The sequence below is a fragment of the Carassius auratus genome, chromosome 3 (genome assembly GCF_003368295.1).
Source record: "Carassius auratus strain Wakin chromosome 3, ASM336829v1, whole genome shotgun sequence".
Classification (NCBI taxonomy): domain Eukaryota; kingdom Metazoa; phylum Chordata; class Actinopteri; order Cypriniformes; family Cyprinidae; genus Carassius; species Carassius auratus.
In genome coordinates this window covers 6699369-6718325 of record NC_039245.1, presented here as the reverse complement: position 1 = coordinate 6718325, position 18957 = coordinate 6699369, and the positions used below count along the sequence as shown (strand labels likewise).

The following is an 18957-nucleotide window of genomic DNA, read 5'->3' as shown; positions in this document are numbered from 1 at the left end:
GCTGCTTTGTAGAAAAAAACTTTTTACCTTGAGATGTGTTTGTAGGTTGAAGGAAGGCATCTATGCCCGAAACTTTGGTTTGCAGCTGATATATATAAAATAGTATGAAATAGACAGTTCAATAATGACTTTAATTGTTTTTTTTTTTTTAATGTGCCTTTGATCATTTGGGGTATTTTTGGACTAGTTTGCAATAAACAGTTTCCCTGATTATTTCACTAACTGAATGTACGTCACAATACAGAAGACCCCTAAAATACTGAAGACCTTGTGACTTCAATACAAATGATTATTTCTTTCTTTATTTTTCTTAACAGATAGAGATTTTTGTTTGTAATTTTATTTACGTACACATGATCCGTGATTGTGGATATGATCTAAAGCCCTGTGTGTTTGACCATGCTCAACCAGTACAGACTAGTTTATTGTTCAAAACAACCATGTCTACCAATTTCAAGAACTATAAAATGGACCCTTTTTCTTTCATTTACAGGGACATCGAATAGTGCCAGTGCAGGCTCTTCCAGAGAAGACACTGACAGTTGTCTAGAATTCAGAGCAGTACATCATGACTACATGTGGACTGTAATGCTGCACTGGACCTTCATCTATTTCACATCTCAAAAAAAGTTCTGTCATCAGTAGCTTTCTGTAGATGTAATTGGATGTTGCGGATGTGAGGTGGTCACCACAGGACATTTTTTAAGAGATCTGATTCAGCTAATTGGATAATCCTCTGAAGATCATTTGACATTGCGAAGATTTTGAAAATGCATTTAATCTCTAATTGTACAAGCCTGATACACACAAACGTGATCATTCAGACTGAATTAGCTTTTCAAAGCAATCCTTCAGGAGTATAACAGCTGGGCCGACAATCTTATGCAGAGATCACTGGCAGTCAAGAATACTTAAGAGTAAATGGACCAAAGGGTGCAATAGTTATTTAGCTTTGGAGGAGAGGAAGTGTTTGCAGGCAGTCCATAGTCTGCTTCCATGTCAAGTCTTGGCAAAGGACTCCTCCTTTGTACAGACTCTTAAGAGTCACAAAAAGTGTAACTATTGTGCCAAGACACACAAACACTGACCATTTCAGCCATGTGACAAAGCTGGACAACGAATGAAGATGAATTTCAGGTGTGATCCCTGTTTTTCTGCAGATGGAGCGTGATTTGGTCTGTGTGTGAAGCTCACAGGAAGTGTGTGATGGTTTAGCCATCAATGTCCCAGCTGAAGAGGTGATGTTTCACCAACATGTCCTGAACTCCCTCCTTCAGGGGCCTCTGCTCCTTCTCCTGGAAAAAGAGTGGGGTAAAGTGAGTCATTCGGTAATGCACTGCACTGATTAAACAACGCTCCGTTGCCTCGAATGGCTGAACTAATTAAAAGAAATGGCTGTGCTCAGCACTCCTGCTGATTTTCATGACTATCTTACTGTAATTAAAGTGCTTGAGAGCTCGAGTCAAGATGAGGTCACGGGTGACACGAGAACCACGATACACAAATGACAGCTAAAGGTCAAAGTGTACATTCCTCAACAAGCTAACATTAGCACTAATGGCCTCAGGTTTCAGGTGAACATGGAGTCACTGAGGAACTCTTGACACCAGGTAATGCCTCCCAATGCTACTTACAGACAACATGAAAGACTCCTATCAGCATCAAGTCTAAATCCAGACTGAAAACAGGATTGCATAATTCATAATCACAATATAAGACACCCAGAATACTCACCCCTAAATTTTTTCAACACAGTCTGAACTTACACATGACAAGATTTTAAATTAAACAATACATTCCCATGCCAAAAGGACTTTTCAAATGAAAAGATGCCAATAAATAAATAAAATTGAGAGTAGAATCAGACAACTTGAAAAGAAACAATTTTATTCAGCAAGGACACTTTCAATTGATCAAAAGCAACACTGAAGACATTTGAAAATAATTGTTCTTTTGAACTCATCAAAGATTCATCAAAGAAACAACAGTTTTCAGCATTGATGATGATAATAAATGTTTCCCTGTGCATTTAATAGTCATATTATAATGATTTCTGAAGAATCATGTAACACTTAAGACTGGAGTAATATTGCTGAGAATTCAGCTTTGCGTCACAGGAATAAATATATTTTAAAATAAAAAACAATTCTTAAAAAGCGTTTAATAATATTTCACAATAGTATTGTTTTACTGTATTTGATCAAATAAATGCAGCCTTGCTAAGAGACAAAAAAAATTATATATTATTATATTATAATTTATATATATTATAAATTATATATTAATATATATTAGTTTCATCATGTATAGTTAAAAAAAAGTTTTTGCCATTTAGTTGCATAGGGCTTGGTGTGAGCAGGCCTTCATCTACGAGCGTCTGTCTGAACTAAACATGGTGTAGAGCAGTATTTGCTATAAAGTTTCATTAGCAATCCACACAAAAGCTGCTGAACTGGTTTTTAAAGGTTTAGTTCACATTCTGTGAAGCCACTATGTTAACAGCAGTGACACACTACTACTACTACCACTGACTGCTTCTGCAGCTAATCATCAAGCAGCAGGCTAGTAACTAGTTGCCAGCATTACCTAGAGGTCCCAACTAAAGAGGTGATGTTGGACCAAGACATCCACCACTTCTGATTTGAGAACAGGAGACTTCTGGAATGGCAGATAAATACTCAGATGCATGTTAGCCTGTGTGTGTGTGTGTGTGTGTGTGGGAGGACATGTGAGACATTGAGTGAATGTGAGTGGAGGAAGTGCCAGTCTCTCACCTCTTTTTTGGTAGGCAGCTCACAGTCTTGGGAGAGACTGAAGGCAAACTTTGAGAGAACTCTGAAAGCAACACAGACAAACCCATGTCAGTAATGCACTCAAAATAAACCAAAATAACATTTATGGCAGTCATTTCTAGTGCACAGATGGGGTTTTAACGAATTATATTACAATTAATTTAAATTACAGATTACTAAAGACTTAATTTGCTCAAAAAATAATCACAATGGCTTATGATAAAATGTTTACACAGAAAATATATTAACCGGAAAATTCAAAGTCATTTTTAGATTCTAATACGTGAGATTTTATAATTCACAATTTTACTATTGAATGGTATTTTTCATCAAATATATACAGCCTTGGTAAGAGATTACTTTAAAAAATATAAAAAAAATATAGCTGCAAGTAGCGATTACTGGGGTGTAAACACTAAGACATTTAAGCACAAGCAAAAATGCACTGTGTATTATTTAACGCCTGTAAGCAGCTCATTCAATGATTTAAAAAAAGAGCTTTTTTGGCTATTCCAGGTTATTTACCCTAGAAATGCTATATTTAGAAACATATATGTCTGTCATAGCCACCTTTTGTCTGATCTCCGTGAAACATTGGATGCTTGTTTAGAATCACGTGTCACATGTGCTCACCAGTTTCTGTTCGTGTTCAGTATTTATAGACTTTTATGTATATCTGGTCACGCTCCTTTTCTAAATGACCCTGTTATAGCTGTCCAAAGGGGAAAATTCTAGCTCTATACGAGTCTATGACTTACGGTTTGGTCTGCCTGATCAGTTTTAGGTGGAGATTGCTGATCCTTGGCCATTCTAACAATTGGAATAGGGTTTCAGCGGTATGCGCTCGAACCTCTAATTCTCGAAATCATCTACTATTCATATGATTAAAATGGAACGCTGGTAAAAATGTAACTAAAGGAATCATTTCGACCAATCTGCAAACTAAATTTGCTAAAAAAAATATTACTATGGCTTATCAGAACATATAATGTTTTTTTTTTTTTTTTTTTTTAATAATAATAAAATAAAAAATGTAGATTAACCAATAATTCACTAATTCAATCAATTTTATTTCCATTACTAGACTTGACAATTAAATAAAAAACAAACAAATTTGAAAATTTCTGATTTAAATTGTACAATTATGTTTCAGTTTCCACTTCTTTCTGAACCATTTATGAGCTCACTTTCAGGCCAGAGGCTCAGTCTTACCTGAGTTCACACTTTATCTGAACCCAGCCAGGGCTGCGCAGGAAAGAGCAGGGATGGTACCATTTCTCCACGGCACTCATGCTGGAACACAATACCTCCAGCCAGAGGTGCAGCACCTGCTCGCTGACATAACACACATGCAGATAAAGAGAGTATAGGCCGCGCACATGCATTGTGGGAAGAGAAAACATAACAGCAGGGTGACTTACTTTAAGCCCACACAGATGAGTGAGCGGAACTTGACGTCCATCTGAACGTGTGCAGCGTCGTGGCTCATGTTGACAGACTGCACTGCCTGAGATGACAAACAGAGAGCGCTCAATATACAAACGTAAAACCAGTGCTCAACATCTCTTTTGTAAAACTCACCCTGTAAAGAAGCTCCTCAGGTGTGAGCACCTTCCCATCTTCATCTAACCTAAAGAGACGAAGCGGCCGTCACATCAGCAAACATCATGATGATTTCGAGAAGGATGGATCTTATGTAACTACATGTCTCACCTGTAGGTCTTGCAGAGCACCAGTCTGGAGTAGACAGAGTTGAAGTCTCTCTCCACTTCCCTGCTAGCTGCCTGTGATCAACACACACACACACAACTTAATCTCTTTCACTCACTTAAAATACAGTGGAGATCAAAAGTTCAAGTCCTATTGAAGTTAAACTAACAGGAGTACAAAGGCAGTTTTAAACCATATTTCATAAATGAATTGTATTATGAAGCACTGTATAAAAAACATAAATGAGATATTTGAAAAAGAACTGATCAAAATTAGAGAACAGGTTATTGGTGTTAATCTGGCATCTAGTGCTAATTTCCTTAATCATATGACAAACCCTATTTAACTGGCAGCACTGTTTAAGGTGTCTAAACCCTGCAAAAGGAGGCGGTCCAGATGAAGGCCAAAGGAATGATCCTTTCAGCCATCGCAAGAGAAGTTGGTCAGTCCAAATCTCTGATTTCTGGAATATTGCAGCTCAAATATTGAAGTCCCTCATGAAGGCTGGTCATCCACGTAAGGCAAATGCACTAGAGGACAGGATCATGTGGAGACTCTCAATGGGGAATCGGTTCAACACTGCAGCTGGAATTGTTCGCCAATTCTGTCTCGGCATGTATAAGAGAAGTCGGATATTATTTATAAAGATTTATCAGAACCTCCTTCAGCAACATGTGGTGCCTTCCCTGCAAGCATATCCCAATCAGCTTCTAACTTCTGACAACTGACAAGCCTTTTAGTTGTAATCACCTTTCATGATGATCACTGTGTTTTCCACAAAATTAATGAATTGTTTTTTTATTAAGTATTTATAGATTGTTCTATACTTTATCAAGGAAACACAACCTGCTCTTACCTCCTCGATGAAGAGCCATGGGTGACAGGGTCCTCCCAGTATGGAGGGCTTCTTCAGGCCATGCTGAAAGAGGGCCTTGAGAGCAGGACACAGTGTGCCCCTGACCAAGTCATTCACTGCCTCAGTTACGGTGTCATCTCCAGCCAGAGAGTACTGAACGACAAGAACATATGTGCATGAGACGGTTAGGACGTTTTTCCCTTATAAACAGGAATTCAGGCACAATGCAAATTCAAAAGCAAAGCTATTACCTCTTTACTTCGTTCATCCAAGACATCCACAAATTTAGCAGGAAACCAGCCTAAAGGGACAAAAGGTTTATGGGAAGTAACTGACTGTTCTAATGAGTTGTAAGTAGATTTTAAGTGTATTTGGAACCATTTCTGAAAATCAAAGACAAGCTCAATGTGTAGTGTAAGCAGATCTCAGCTCACCTCTCAAGCCGTTCAGCTCCCCAACCCAGCAGTGCTCATCTTTCTGTGAGATGATCTAAGAATAAACGCAGTTAAGGAACAAAGCCAAGGCATCAGTGAACATGTTTAGATGACAGGAACAGCAGGGGCTCACTGTGATGATGTCATTCTTTCGAAAACCCAGTTCATCATCGTCGTGTCGCTCGAAGTCCAGCAAGGCTTTGGCTCGTCTCCGACGATTCCGAGACACAACCAGGAAGTTCTCGTGATCCCTTTGATGGCTCTCCATAGAATAGTCCGGAGTCAAATCCTAGAACCAGAGAGAGGAGAAATGTGCAAACTTATGTTAACAAAATCTAAAAACAGTATGGGCTATAATAACAAAAATATTTCTAATACTAAATATTATTACTATTTTGAACACACAATAATGATAATAATAATAATAATAATGAGACAAATAAGCTGGACAGATATATATTTGTTGGTAATAATAATAGTATTAATGATTATCATTATTCTAATAATTACAATATTTTACTGTAATTATTATTTTTGCAGATATTTAAATAATTACAATTATTATTACCAATTAATATCTCTTTGTTATTGTCCTCTTGCATTATTGACAAAACAATTTTCCTGTTAGACACAATCTGCAGTGTATAAAGCGCTATATAAATAAAGACGACTTGGCTGGACTCATCAGGTACATGAGTCAGGGTTCTGTTTCGAATTGAATTATTCCCGACAGATTCTAAAATGTGATTCATGTGATGGTGTGGCTCTTACAGTGCTGCCGTTGCGGGGGTCCAGGCAGTGAAAGTGCTCTGCGGTCCGACTGATGGCTTCTCTCAGCGCTGCCACCAGCTCCGTCTGTTTAATGTTTTTGGCCTTCAGCGCCTCCACCTCGTCCTCCCCCCAGAGAAGCGAGCTCAGAGTGGATTTCCTATGCAGGCTCTGTCTGCGGACCACCTGCACAATGACACACACCTATGAGTGAGCCTGATTTCACATTTTGTATATTGCAAATACAATGTGTCAAAACGTGGGCATCACAGATGATGATCCGAGATGCTGTTCATGTTCTCAACCTTGCTGAGGTTGGTGTGGAGGGAATGGGAGTTGCCAGAGTTGAGCTGGGCCTGCTCTGCCAGGATGTAGGCAAGATGCTTGTGTCTGTGTGCATCAAGGTTTTCCTGAGACAGAGACCCAGCCAGACGCACAGCCTCGCCCAGCACAGCCGCCCCGTCCTCTAGTTGACTGGGCAGATCTGAGAGGGTGTTGAAGATGGATGCCGAGTTCTCAGATGATACCAGTTCTTCCTCCTTTACAATACAAGAACAAACCATTGTTACTGACTGTGTGGCAAACCAAAATCTCAACACTTGTTTAACATACGAAAACTTAGTTCATAGAATGATTTTTTATTAAAAAACTTAAACAACCTTGATCTTCAGCATGCCCAGTGTAACCTGGAAGAGCACCACTGAGCTCTCGTAGAAGAGCAGGTCCCAGATTCGCAGCAGGATGCGGATGTCCACCACACTGGCAAAGGCAGTGAGGAACCAGTGCAGCGTGATTAAAGAAAGCTCTTAGAGGGAAAACATGAACATTAGAATTGCTTTTTTAAATTTTCTACACTCTTTGGAGCAAAACAAATTAAAAAAGTAACGTGCATTAAATATTTTTGAGGCTGTGGACCCACCAATGTCATGCTCCTGTAGCAGCTGGTCTAGACTCGGCAGATACTGCACTATGAGCTGTCTGAGCACACGCTGGTCAGTCTGAACTCCCAGCAGCGTGGAGGAGAAGTATGAGGGAGGCAGCAGGTCCTCTATCAGTGCACACATCATCCACAGTGCATCCTCCTCCTCCAGAAACAGCAGCAGGCAGGACACCACCTGTATCAAAGACAAACACACACCTCTGAGTTTGACCCCCGGTGACCCAAATGTTAGGTGACAGAGAGACAAAGAGTGTGATAAGGTTGCTTCCCACCATGCCTGTGCCCTGACAGTAGCCGATGTCTGGATACAGCCACGCCAGCCCTCTCAGGACCCGCCTGAGTTTGGGCACCCCCACACTCGACATGGTGCTGAAGCACGCATTAGTGGGCATGGTCCGCAAAAGATCCTTTTCTATCTGCAGCACAGACAGAGAGATAACCATAATAAAATCAGTACTGGAAGAGGGCTATGAACAGTCTGAGGGTAAGTGTGTATACATGAATGAATTCGAGCTTTCAGTTGAAAAGGCGGCAATCAAATGAATCACACATAAAATGCATATCAGTGTTACCTGCAAAAACTACCAAATTAAAATAATTCAAAACTGTTATTCAAGCAGATGTATCAAATTAAAATATATATATATATATATGCCTTTTTATGTGTTTATTTATTTTAAGATCATTTAAACTTAATGGGCATTACAGTGAGCCTTAGTGAGATTTTTTTAATATGCTGATTTGGTGTTTTCAAGAAACATTTCTTATTGCTATTACTGTGTAAAGCAGTTGAGTAGTCTAATATTTTTTTGAAAACCGTGATGCATCTTTTCAAATTTCTCTGACAGCTCAATAGTTTCCATTTTAAATAAAGCTCTGACTCCATCAGATCCGTGGCAGAGATGACATGTACCTGTTTGGCTGCTGTGGTGTCATCATTAGAGCTGTTTTTGACTATTTCCTTGTAGCAGATTTCTGATGTTCTCTTTTTCTGCAGGGCCCCTGACAAACGCATCCACAACTAAGGGAATGCATGAAAGAGACAATGAGGAACAAGACAGATAAACACACGAGATCCAGTAGAGATGCGGTTGGAAGATCTTAAATTTGAATCGCACCGCTGTTCTCATGGGAATCTCTGAAAGTAGCAATACAGCATAAACAAGATATTACCAAAACATCATGTCCTATTTCAGTGACAATAAGAATCCCTCAAGCATTAACACGGTTGCCATGAGAACATTACATCAGCAGATTAGCCGCCTGATGGTGTGTAACAACACAAGGACAGCCTGTAATATGCTGTGAGGTAAAAACACAAACAAGTGCAGGTTCTGAGTGCTGACCTGTGGTCTCATGCTGTGCGGTATGCCCCCCAGCACCAGGGTCCGAAGGCGATCAGAGCGAGCCAGTGTGGGGGAGATCTTGTCCCATGTCAGGTCTCCTACAGTGTGATTGTGCGTGAACTCCAGGTGGGCTTGCCAGCGAAGTCTTTGCTGAGGGTCTTCTCTCTGAGGGGCTCCCTCACCACGCTGACATTTTCTTGTCTCAACCCCATCTGAGATATAAAAAAAAGTCTTAACACTTGTCAAAGACAGTACTAGATGAGGCTTGCTTTTTCACTTGACATAAAAATTCCAGGGGGATACCCTTCTTTTTAAACCGGATCACTTGCTTTTCCAAAAATTAACTTGTGACAAACAACATTTCTACAACAAAGCTCCTACATAAAATATTATTGGCAATAATTATACATGCTAGCATTCTCTACCACTATTTATTTATTTATTTACTTTTTCGCACCAAGGCTGCATCTATTTGAACAAAAACAGAAAAACTGTAATATTGTAAAATATTATAATAATTTTAAATAACTCTATATATAGCAGCCATTACTCCAGTCTTCAGTGTCACACCATCCTTCTGAAATAATTCTAAATATGCTGATTGTGTATTGAAGGATTGTTTTTTATAATATCAGCAGAAAACAGTTGTGGAAACCATGATACATTTTTTCCAGGCTTCTTTGGTTGACAAAGTAAAAAAAAACAGCCTGCATTTAAAACAGAAATCTTTTGTAACGTTATAAATGTCCTCACTGTTGCTTTGGATAAATTAAAAAACAATTAAATATTGTTTGTATGCAAACAAACACTTTCTGAGCTCAAAGTTTAGAATGGTACAGTATATAGAGCATTATGAAAACTGCCTGAGATGGTGCAGAATCATAGATTATGCAAAATTCAGCCTATTGAATAGATTCATTGCAGTGTAAAGACAAATCCAGTTTTTTTTTTTTCTTCTCTCTCTGTGGTTGTCCTAGATAAATGTTAGAGTTGGGCCCTGCTCAACTTTTAATGAGTGCTGATGTTCCCACACTAACCTTCACTATCGATCCGGAACCCGAATTCATCATACTGCACTTCTGCTTCCATACTGGAGTCTTTCTGCAACAGTCAGAACAACGTCTCTGACAGATGAGCCACTTCCCATGAAGATGTTACAATAACATAACATTAATCGGCCACTTACAGCATTATTAAACAAGCCCTCTAAGAAAAAAGAAAAAAAAAATTACACAAGTAAACTACCTGACAGTACTTGGCCAGGATGTCCTGGGGCCACATGCTGGGTGTGAGGGCCGAAAAAGGGCCCCCTGGGGCTGGAGTGTATTTACCTGCTAAAGAGGTCAGAAGACCTTATGAAGGGATGAACTGTGTTTGACAATAGACAAATACAAATATGCTTCCATATATTTTTATTATTATTGTTGTGTATTCATTCAGTAAGCTTACTTGACATGGTCCTGGAGTCTGAAGAGTGCTTCTTTAGCGTCTAAAGAGAGGAGTCCGTCTAGAGCAGGTCAGGTGAAGGTTCACAGGCCCTAGATAAGGGGACCAAAACAAACCAAAAACATTCCCCTAAGACAATATAAATCCAAATAGAGAGCGTGATCTCTGCAATTCACTGAAAACAATCACCTCAAAGTAGGCATTTAAAAGAGTTAACAAGGCAGAATATCATATAACAACATTAATTTAGTGCAATTAAAAAAAAAAAAAAAAAGTCTGCTATGAGGAAGTGAAGCGTCTACAAGCTTTTTAAAGCTAAACTTGAGCTTTATGCATCTTAATGCTGTCCTCCTTCATGCTCCAGTTCTCTAAATCATCAAAGACATACACGATGGCAAGCTAAATCTTCAGCAGCACAGCATGTTCAGATAAATGAATAATGCCAGTGGGTCCCTTACACGACTTCTCTCTTCATGACACTAACATCAGCTGTTTTTACAGCCCAGGATAAGGCAGTCTTTGTTTCTCCACTAAACTCATGACAAACCCATTAGGGATGTGAGAGAGAGGGGGATATGTGATTATAGACTAGACCCACCCACATCAAAAGGAAGGAGAGCAAAACTGATAACCTATAAGTTATTTCTGTAATATCGTACATTTTTATAAAAATCAGCATCTGCAAAATTGTTTTTGTTTTGGCGATGCGTTGGAAGCAGGTCTTTTATTTTGACAGTGTGCCACACTTTGATTTTGATTGCACTGAGAACAGTATCTATGTATCTTCATTAGTTAGTCTCTGTTTAACAGTTTTGTCTAATACGTTGCTAGAGTTTTGTCTAATACGTTTGAAAAATTTACGGAATGCATAGTCTATATAAAAACCCGGATGAGGAGTAATTTCTTACTGCTAAATTATGAAAAAGCAGGTCTTAATTATAGGACCTAAAACTCTGCTTGTAATAACCTAGAACACTGTCTTAGACTTGATGGCTGCTCTGTCAATTCTTCGTCATCAGTTAGGAACCTGGGTGTGCTATTTGATTGCAATCTTTCCTTTAAAAGCCACACTTCTAGCAGTTGTAAAACGGCTTTTTTCCATCTAAAAAAATATCTACATTATGACCTATTATTACTATGTCAAATGCAGAAACGTTAATTCATGTGTTCATGACCTCAAGGTTAGATTTTGTAATGCTTTATCGGGTGGTTGTTTTGCATGCTTAATATACAAACTAATAGTCCAAACAGCTAGTCCAAAATGCAGCAGCTAGAGTTCTTACTAGAACCAGGAAGTTTGGTTATATTAGCCTGGTTCTGTCAACACTGCACTGGCTCTTGTGTCAGGTTAAAGACCCATCTTTTTAACCTGGCTTACACATTACACACTAACACATTTCTAATATTAAAATTCATTAAAGGATTTTTAGGCTGCATTCAGTAGGAAAACCAGAACCTGGAACACTTCTCATAAGACCCGATGTACTTGCTACACCATGAGAAGAATGGCATCTATGCTAATATAAGTCTGTTTCTATCTTTTTTTTCAAGGTCACCCGTAGCCACCTATTTAATTCTGTTCAGTTGCCTTGACACAATCTGTATTGTTAAAAGTGCTATATAAATAAAGGTGACTTGACTAGAGAGAACTGTTAAAGAAAACCGTATACGAAAAAGTATTACAGCATTTTCTTTTATATTATTAGTAACAGAAAAACAAACACTATAATACGTTCTCATTTAACGTCAGCATTCAGCAACTACGCTTTTATATTTATATTTAAACAATTTCCATGAAAAAAAAAATTGCAGACTTAATCGAAACCAGCTGTCAGATATTCTGAAGTGCACATTAGTAATAGTAACCAGCTTGAATGTGTTTTGTGCGTGACGGTCAGTCCGTGTGAGTTGAATGTGTACAGGACAGTTTAGCTGTTACTGGAGATGCACGATCGACAAACTTTAAACCCTTGATTTTAAATTATGCTGCACTGTATTTAGTTGCTCATCATCATATTCACTGTGTGCTGTGTGTAAAACTAGTAAAACGATTACAGTCAAGGAGTTGCCATCTAATGTAAGTTTGTTAAATTTTAAGATTTATTTTTCCATTAATTTTTAAACTATTTGTAGTTTATTCAAATAAGGATAAACTATATACTTTCATAAATACTATATATTGGCTTTATATTGGCCATCAGACAACCTGCTCTCTAAGAAATCAAAAGAATCTGCCATCAAAAAAACAATATCGGTTTACCCCAAGTCTCTGCTCCAGTGTTTTAAGAAACTCAACAGTTTATGGCTGCTGAACCAGCTAGAGGCTTTTTAGAGGGTATGCTAATGCACCATTCACTTTCCTCATTTACTTAAAATAAATCACTTCCTTGTTGAATGAATGCCAACTTTGAGTGTAGGACTGCTCTATAAATGCACCAGAGCTGATCTTCCTGCTCTGCCTGTGTGAGTGTGTGTGTGTGTGTTTAACATCACGTCAGTAAGAGTGCGATGGAAAAACTGAGCTGTTATCTGCACATGCTTAATGCAAGTACAGGACCTCCTGGGAGCTCCATTTCACTGATTTCACTTCCAGGTATTATTACTTGGCCTAAAGGACTGAGCTTGTAGTAACTGAGGCTCATAGTCACACTAAAGGAAAAAGAGCTGGACACCAACATCCTGTGGTTGTGTATTGATTTATGTGGGCCTTGATGAATGGTGCAAAATCTAGCCTTGAATAGAGCTCAACGAATAGAAAGCCCTGCCATCAAAAATGCAACATACATTGATCTTTTACATCCTTTCCCTGCAAACCTAAACACTTGGTTTGCTGTGATTCTCAACCTTTTTCACAAGTCGCCCTACTGCCTACAACAACATTCAAAGACCCCATGACATTTCCAGTTGTTTCATGGTGTAAATGGCGATTAAGGATAAGGAAGTATTTTGACCGATTAAATATTTTACAGCTTGGAATAACTAGAAAAATGTACATGCATTATAAAAAATGGCCATGGAGTTATGTAATTGTATTAAATTACTTGAATTTCCATGTCTATAAATCACACTCTTTCAAAATGAAAGAATTTTACATCTCATGACATGATAAAGTTTAATACATCCCAGTTTTCCCAAACTGTTGGGCATCTTTGGTTGTTGAGAGGGTATTAATTAAAAATAAGAAATATCTAGATTTTTTGTTGTTTTAGCTTATTTTAATTAATTTAGCATACTTTGCGGAGAGCATGAGCGGCACATGAGTGGAGCATTCACATTAGCCATGAAGAACCTAATGGAAAGCACATTCAGAGAGCAGAATATTGAGTGGAGCAACACACCGCAAAGTTCCGACTTCCAGAGGGAGAGTGAAAAATGCATGCTGCATTTTTGTAGTCAAAGGGAAGTCTTGGTCTAATGGTTAGAGAGTCGGACTCGCAATCGAAGGGTTGTGAGTTCGAGTCTCGGGCCGGCAGGAATTTTAGGTGGGGGGAGTACATGTACAGTGCTCTCTCCACCCTTAATACCACGAATGAGGTGCCCTTGAGAAAGGCACTGAACCCCTATCTGCTCCCCGGGCGCTGCAGCATAAATGGCTGCCCACTGCTCCGGGTGTGTGTTCACAGTGTGTGTGTCTTCACTGCTGTGTGTGTGCACTTTGGTGGGTTAAAAGCAGATCACGAATTCAGAGTATGGGTCACCATACTTGGCTGTATGTCACGTGACTTTCAACAACTTTGCTAACAAAGATTCCTTCGTCTGTTTAAAGTTTTACATTCGTCTTTACATTGGTCACTCCCTTGACATGTGTATAGTGCGGCTGTAAGGTTCCGCTCTGTTTATCTAATGTGGTTCATGCCCTCCTCAAGCAGAGGGCAGGACAGGAGATCCTACAGAGAGCCCCAGCTTATGACACCCAGTGCCAAGACTCTGGATTGACCTCGAAATGCATTATGTTTTGAGCTGTGATGGAAAACAAAGGTACCCTAAAATGAGCACTGCTGACCTCAACGATAACGCTCCCACTGTCTGTCATCAGGCCCACCTCTGTCTTTCCTTCCTCCAGCTTCTTCTAGTCACAACACAATGAGTCATGTAGCACACTGCCCCCATCCCTCCCTCCGTTCTCCCCGTCCCACTGTCGTCAAGAGCTGCCACGTGCTCCTCACCCAACTCATGGCATGAATGGCCTTCAGTTGGCAGGCGTCTCTCTCAATCACAGTCTGACACACACAAATGTTATTTTAGTATCGTTGAGTTGCAACTAGCTTCGAATTAAGTGATTTTTGATTTTTTTATTATTATTATGTTGTATATTTTGTTTTTGCTTAACCTTTAATATAATATAATAAGCTGACATACACAAATACACCTGCTACGCCAATTCGGTCATAAAAAAGGGAATAACTGACTCAAAATCACCCTTACCCTTGTGTAGTTCACATGACATGTTTCAGTGATTATTCTACCTAGCTTGACGTGATCCAGTCTACTTTCATTAGCAGCTAGCAGTCAAGACTCTATTTCCTGAGAGTACTGGGATTTGTAACCTACTATTAGAGGATATTCTAAGATTTCAGCATTTCTTAAGAGTGTCTTTGGGGAACACTGACTCCTCTTACTCACTGATTGCTAATGTGGTGCCTTCGGCTGCATGCCTGTCTTTTTGGTCGCTGTGGGGTCTGTTGCCATAGGGATGATGCTAGCAGTGGTGTTCGCAGCGTGAGGAAAAGTGTCATTGTTAGTAAGTGTTTGTTTATGAAAGAAACTCCCACAGACAGCCAGCAGCTGATGGACGGCAGTCTGCTGTGTTGTCATGACTGTCCCCTAATGAGGCCCAACCACACTATTTTGGTAACTGGATGAAATTTCAAAATGATGTAAATTTAGGGCTGAACAATTAATCGAATGTGATTGCGTAGCTTCTCTGTGAACTACGGCTCTGTGTAGTAAATGCTGCTCCATCTGAAATCATGTAAAAATATCACATTTAATAACATGTTTTTACTCCAAACTCTCTTTATATTACAGTCGAGTGAGATGATGTGGCTTCTTACACAGAAAAACATATTCCATAGTATCTACCCTCTCGTTCACTGATGTGCTCCCCAATACTCTGCTCACATGCTCTGATAATATCTTCGAAGGACTATACATTATTTGGATAATTATAAAAAAGAAAAGACAAAAAAAAGACAAAAAAAGAGTTATATCTGATTCTGTTGCATAGAACAAAATACAAATTATATATTTAATATGAATATATTTTCTGTCCAATTTTATTGTGTCACTTTCAATAAAAGTATTAATTTTAAGTTTCGGTCCAGAATTTTCATTTATTTTTTTCAAAGACTGTCTAAATTACCTTATTTGCGCTGATTCATGGGGTGTGGGCAGGCCTAAAGATCTCTTTTGGAATATTTTGTTCACTGTACCACTCTAATTGGGGGAACCTTCTGAACAGCATTATGGGTAACGTAGTTTTTCACCACGAATTCCACTATTAAACACGATTATTCTAAAAAATAAGTTGAATTAATGTAAAGAGATGGGTTCATCAAAAGCATATGAAATCTATTCATCTCAGAGCTCATGAGAAGTCTGTATTTAAAGGTTTATAAGTTAATTGTTAAAAACCTATTTTCCCTTTGAACTTCCTGAAACTGCTGTTTTTCACCTGGAATTCTGCTGTTAAACAACTTAAGTTGAACATTGTTTAAAAACCTCAGTTTACAGCAGGTTTCTTTTTAGAGGTTTATAAGTTAAAAATCAGTTCCCCAATCAGTTCACCATTCACTTTCATTGTCTGGAAAAAAAAGTGTAATGAAAGCGAATGGTGACTGAATCCGGCAGTACATCATATTTTGTGTCTTACAGGAAAAAATAAACAATGACAGCATTCTTCATTTACAGTCGATTGAGATCTTTAAATAAATAATCAATGACAGGGCGAGTCATTTACCATATGGCAGCTGAAATGAGCTGAAATGAACTAGAGCAGTTAACAATGAATCAAAATAACAGAGATGTACGAAACAGTTACCGAACCTAATAAAACATGACACCGCGGCATAATAAGACCCGCATTTAGACGTAACAAGAGTGCGCTTCAAGTAAATACTGCTGCCAGCTACGCAAACTTCTGAACACCTCAGAAGAGGAAATGTTCATATCCGTTAACGTACTTATTTCGTGCTGAAACAGTATTATAACACCTAACGTTAAAGTGCATATAATGACATCGAAGCTCTCTAAATACGAACAATAATACGTGACAACTAACGCTGAGAGGACATTCAAATATGTGTGCCATTTTCATGTCGATATCTTTACGGAGTAAAATACATCTGACATAAACACAGTACCGTTACGCTAAATATATCTAAAAGCGTTCCGAGATACTAACAGTTATTGGGTAATACCATTCGAGCGTCAGTTATCAAAGCACTTGCCGCTACGTTTAGCCACCGAGCTAGCGAGCCAACAAATGTTGTCTTCTTACCTTACGTCATGTTGAATCTCCTTTCTGAACAGCTGTACTTCGTGGTAAAATTACACATATGTTTTACAGATACAGTGTTGTGTTAGTATGGGATGTTTACTTGTAACTGGCGTTTTGTGATGATGGTGGACGGATGTATTGACCGACTGTTTTGCTTCATACACCTGTTCGTGTTTTCTCATTGAAGGATGGTATCCTTCCGCTTAAAGAGATTTCCTGAAGAAATAGTTCCCATCCTGTTTTTTTATTTTTATTAATTTTTTTCTGTTTTTGTTTGTATTTTGTCTTTTGGAAACAAAATACTTTATAGAATATATGCAGGAGGCAAGTTAACCGTATTTTGAACAACCTCTGCATAAGACCATATTTTCTCCTAACTGCGCTTTATATGAGATTTCAATTTAAGCCAACGTGTTTTTATTGAAGAGAGTCTTCTTTTTTTTTTTTTACATCAACTGCGCTTTGTAGCCCATTATAGTATAATAAATTAATTCTGTAACAGTGGCACACTTCTCAATGCTGAGAAGTCATGTAGCAGAGCAGGAACTAGCGGACTGCCAACACAACATCATATCCATCCGCCGTCTTGACCCAACTTCATGACGTAGCCTTATAGCGTTGATTAAAGGTGGGGTACGTGATTTCTGAGAGGGGGTGTGATTTCTGGTAGCCAATGCTTATCTTTAAAATCACCAAAACAAACACACCTATACCAAAAGGATCTCGCATACGAAACCCAGGCAAGGATTATGGCGGAATCTGCTGTATTAAATATATTATCTTACTTTTCGGACATACTTTGGGAACTGAAGCTTGAAACAGACAGTAGAGGAAGTTTAGACGCTTCAGGCTTCAGACTGTCAGTGGCAGTCCCTTATCAAAATGAACCATGTTTTTACTAAAGTGACCGTAGTTCAACCATAGTAGCCTATTTGTAGATTACAATCATGTGTAAATAAAAAAAAAACATATTTGAATCACGTGTACACAAAAATATAACCTAATAAGGTACAATTAAGGCATATTGAAAGTTAAGTGGTTATCATTACCAATTTTACTCTGAGTATTTTAATAATCTTATAAATTTCATAATTTAAAATTTTAGTTTAGAAGTATCGTATCGATATCAACATCAACCATACTGCCTTGAAAAATATCGGTATTGTATTGAAAACAGTATAAGTCAGGGATAGGCAACTCCAGTCCTGACGGGCCACTATCCTGCAGAGTTTAGCTCCAACCCTAATTAAACACACCTGAACCAGGCAATCAGTGTTTTAGGGATTACTAGATAGATACAGGCAGGTGAGTTTTTATGAGGACTGAAGCTAAACTCTGCAGGATAGTGGCCCTCCAGGACCAGAGTTGCCTTTCCCTGATATAAGTGGTAAAGCCCCTATCCTACACCTTACTGCTGATTGGCTACAAGTTTGTTTTGGTACTGAGAACGACTCAGTTTTCTAAAGTGTTTTTTCTTTAATCAGTTCATTAATTTCTAAAGTCTCTCTATCTCCAGATGCTTGGTTTAAAAGGTTTAAAGCTTATTCTTTGCTGCTTATGCAATATTTAGCGATTCTGTGTGCTTACATGCTGACAAACATGAACAAATTCATGAACAATTAGTTTTGGTACAGAGTTACTTATTTTTGTATTATGTTTGAATATTTTATGTCCTCATCTTTAAAAAAAAAAACGTCATAAAGAAAAGTACGGTAAAAATAAGTTTTTACTAAAAAGAAAGTGTTGTAAATTCAGTATACCTTACATAGTGTACTGTATATATTGTTATTTATATTTTAAATAACAAATGTATAGACAGTTTTAAAATGCAAATATTAATTGAAAGTATAAATTGCTGTAGGCTATTGAAAACATGATTTTATACATACATACAAATAAAGGTTGTCATTACTCACTTCAGCTATAATATAAATAACATAAAAAGAGCCACTACCAATCTTGACCACATAGTGTCAGGATATTGCAATATTTGTGGATGGCAAACAAGCCCACGGCTCTGACATTTCATTACTGGATTCAGGCCTATCTTATTTATGGCTTACTTCACCCAAACACAGAGAAGAAATAGGGACGTGCATAGGGGCAGAAGACTAAAGTCGGGAGTAAAGTTAGATGTACATGCTAAGAAACTGGTCATGTAATACA

At 38.3% G+C, this 18957-nt stretch overlaps 1 protein-coding gene across 4 annotated transcripts; it reads right to left on the bottom strand.

Annotated features, from left to right (window-relative positions):
- Window positions 1-758: 758 nt before the first annotated feature.
- LOC113045271 (small G protein signaling modulator 3-like) lies at window positions 759-16985 on the bottom strand. 4 transcript variants are annotated; one of them, XM_026205543.1, is made up of 22 exons: window positions 16792-16985; window positions 10296-10384; window positions 10092-10180; window positions 9884-9947; window positions 8847-9058; window positions 8414-8521; window positions 7773-7916; window positions 7480-7675; window positions 7220-7365; window positions 6866-7099; window positions 6564-6746; window positions 5926-6081; window positions 5793-5847; window positions 5610-5659; window positions 5359-5511; window positions 4506-4576; window positions 4374-4422; window positions 4214-4299; window positions 4005-4127; window positions 2775-2835; window positions 2587-2658; window positions 759-1295 (listed from the first exon to the last, which is right to left on the bottom strand). In XM_026205543.1, the coding sequence occupies exons 2-21, from the start codon at window positions 10300-10302 to the stop codon at window positions 2587-2589; spliced, it is 2259 nt and encodes a 752-aa protein (XP_026061328.1). In that variant the 5' UTR covers window positions 10303-10384; window positions 16792-16985; the 3' UTR covers window positions 759-1295. The 4 variants fall into 4 exon arrangements, with proteins under 4 accessions (XP_026061328.1, XP_026061309.1, XP_026061318.1 ...); XM_026205524.1 differs by lacking the exon at window positions 2587-2658; XM_026205533.1 differs by lacking the exon at window positions 2587-2658 and having other exon boundaries at window positions 10092-10177.
- Window positions 16986-18957: the final 1972 nt, after the last annotated feature.

Excerpts from the sequence above, each read along its gene's own strand:
- LOC113045271 (XM_026205524.1), bottom strand. Across the intron at positions 7,366-7,479 it reads GCTACAGGAGCATGACATTG|AGCTTTCTTTAATCACGCTG; the intron begins GTGGGTCCACAG and ends TTTCCCTCTAAG. Across the intron at positions 4,300-4,373 it reads CTGAGGAGCTTCTTTACAGG|GCAGTGCAGTCTGTCAACAT; the intron begins GTGAGTTTTACA and ends TTGTCATCTCAG.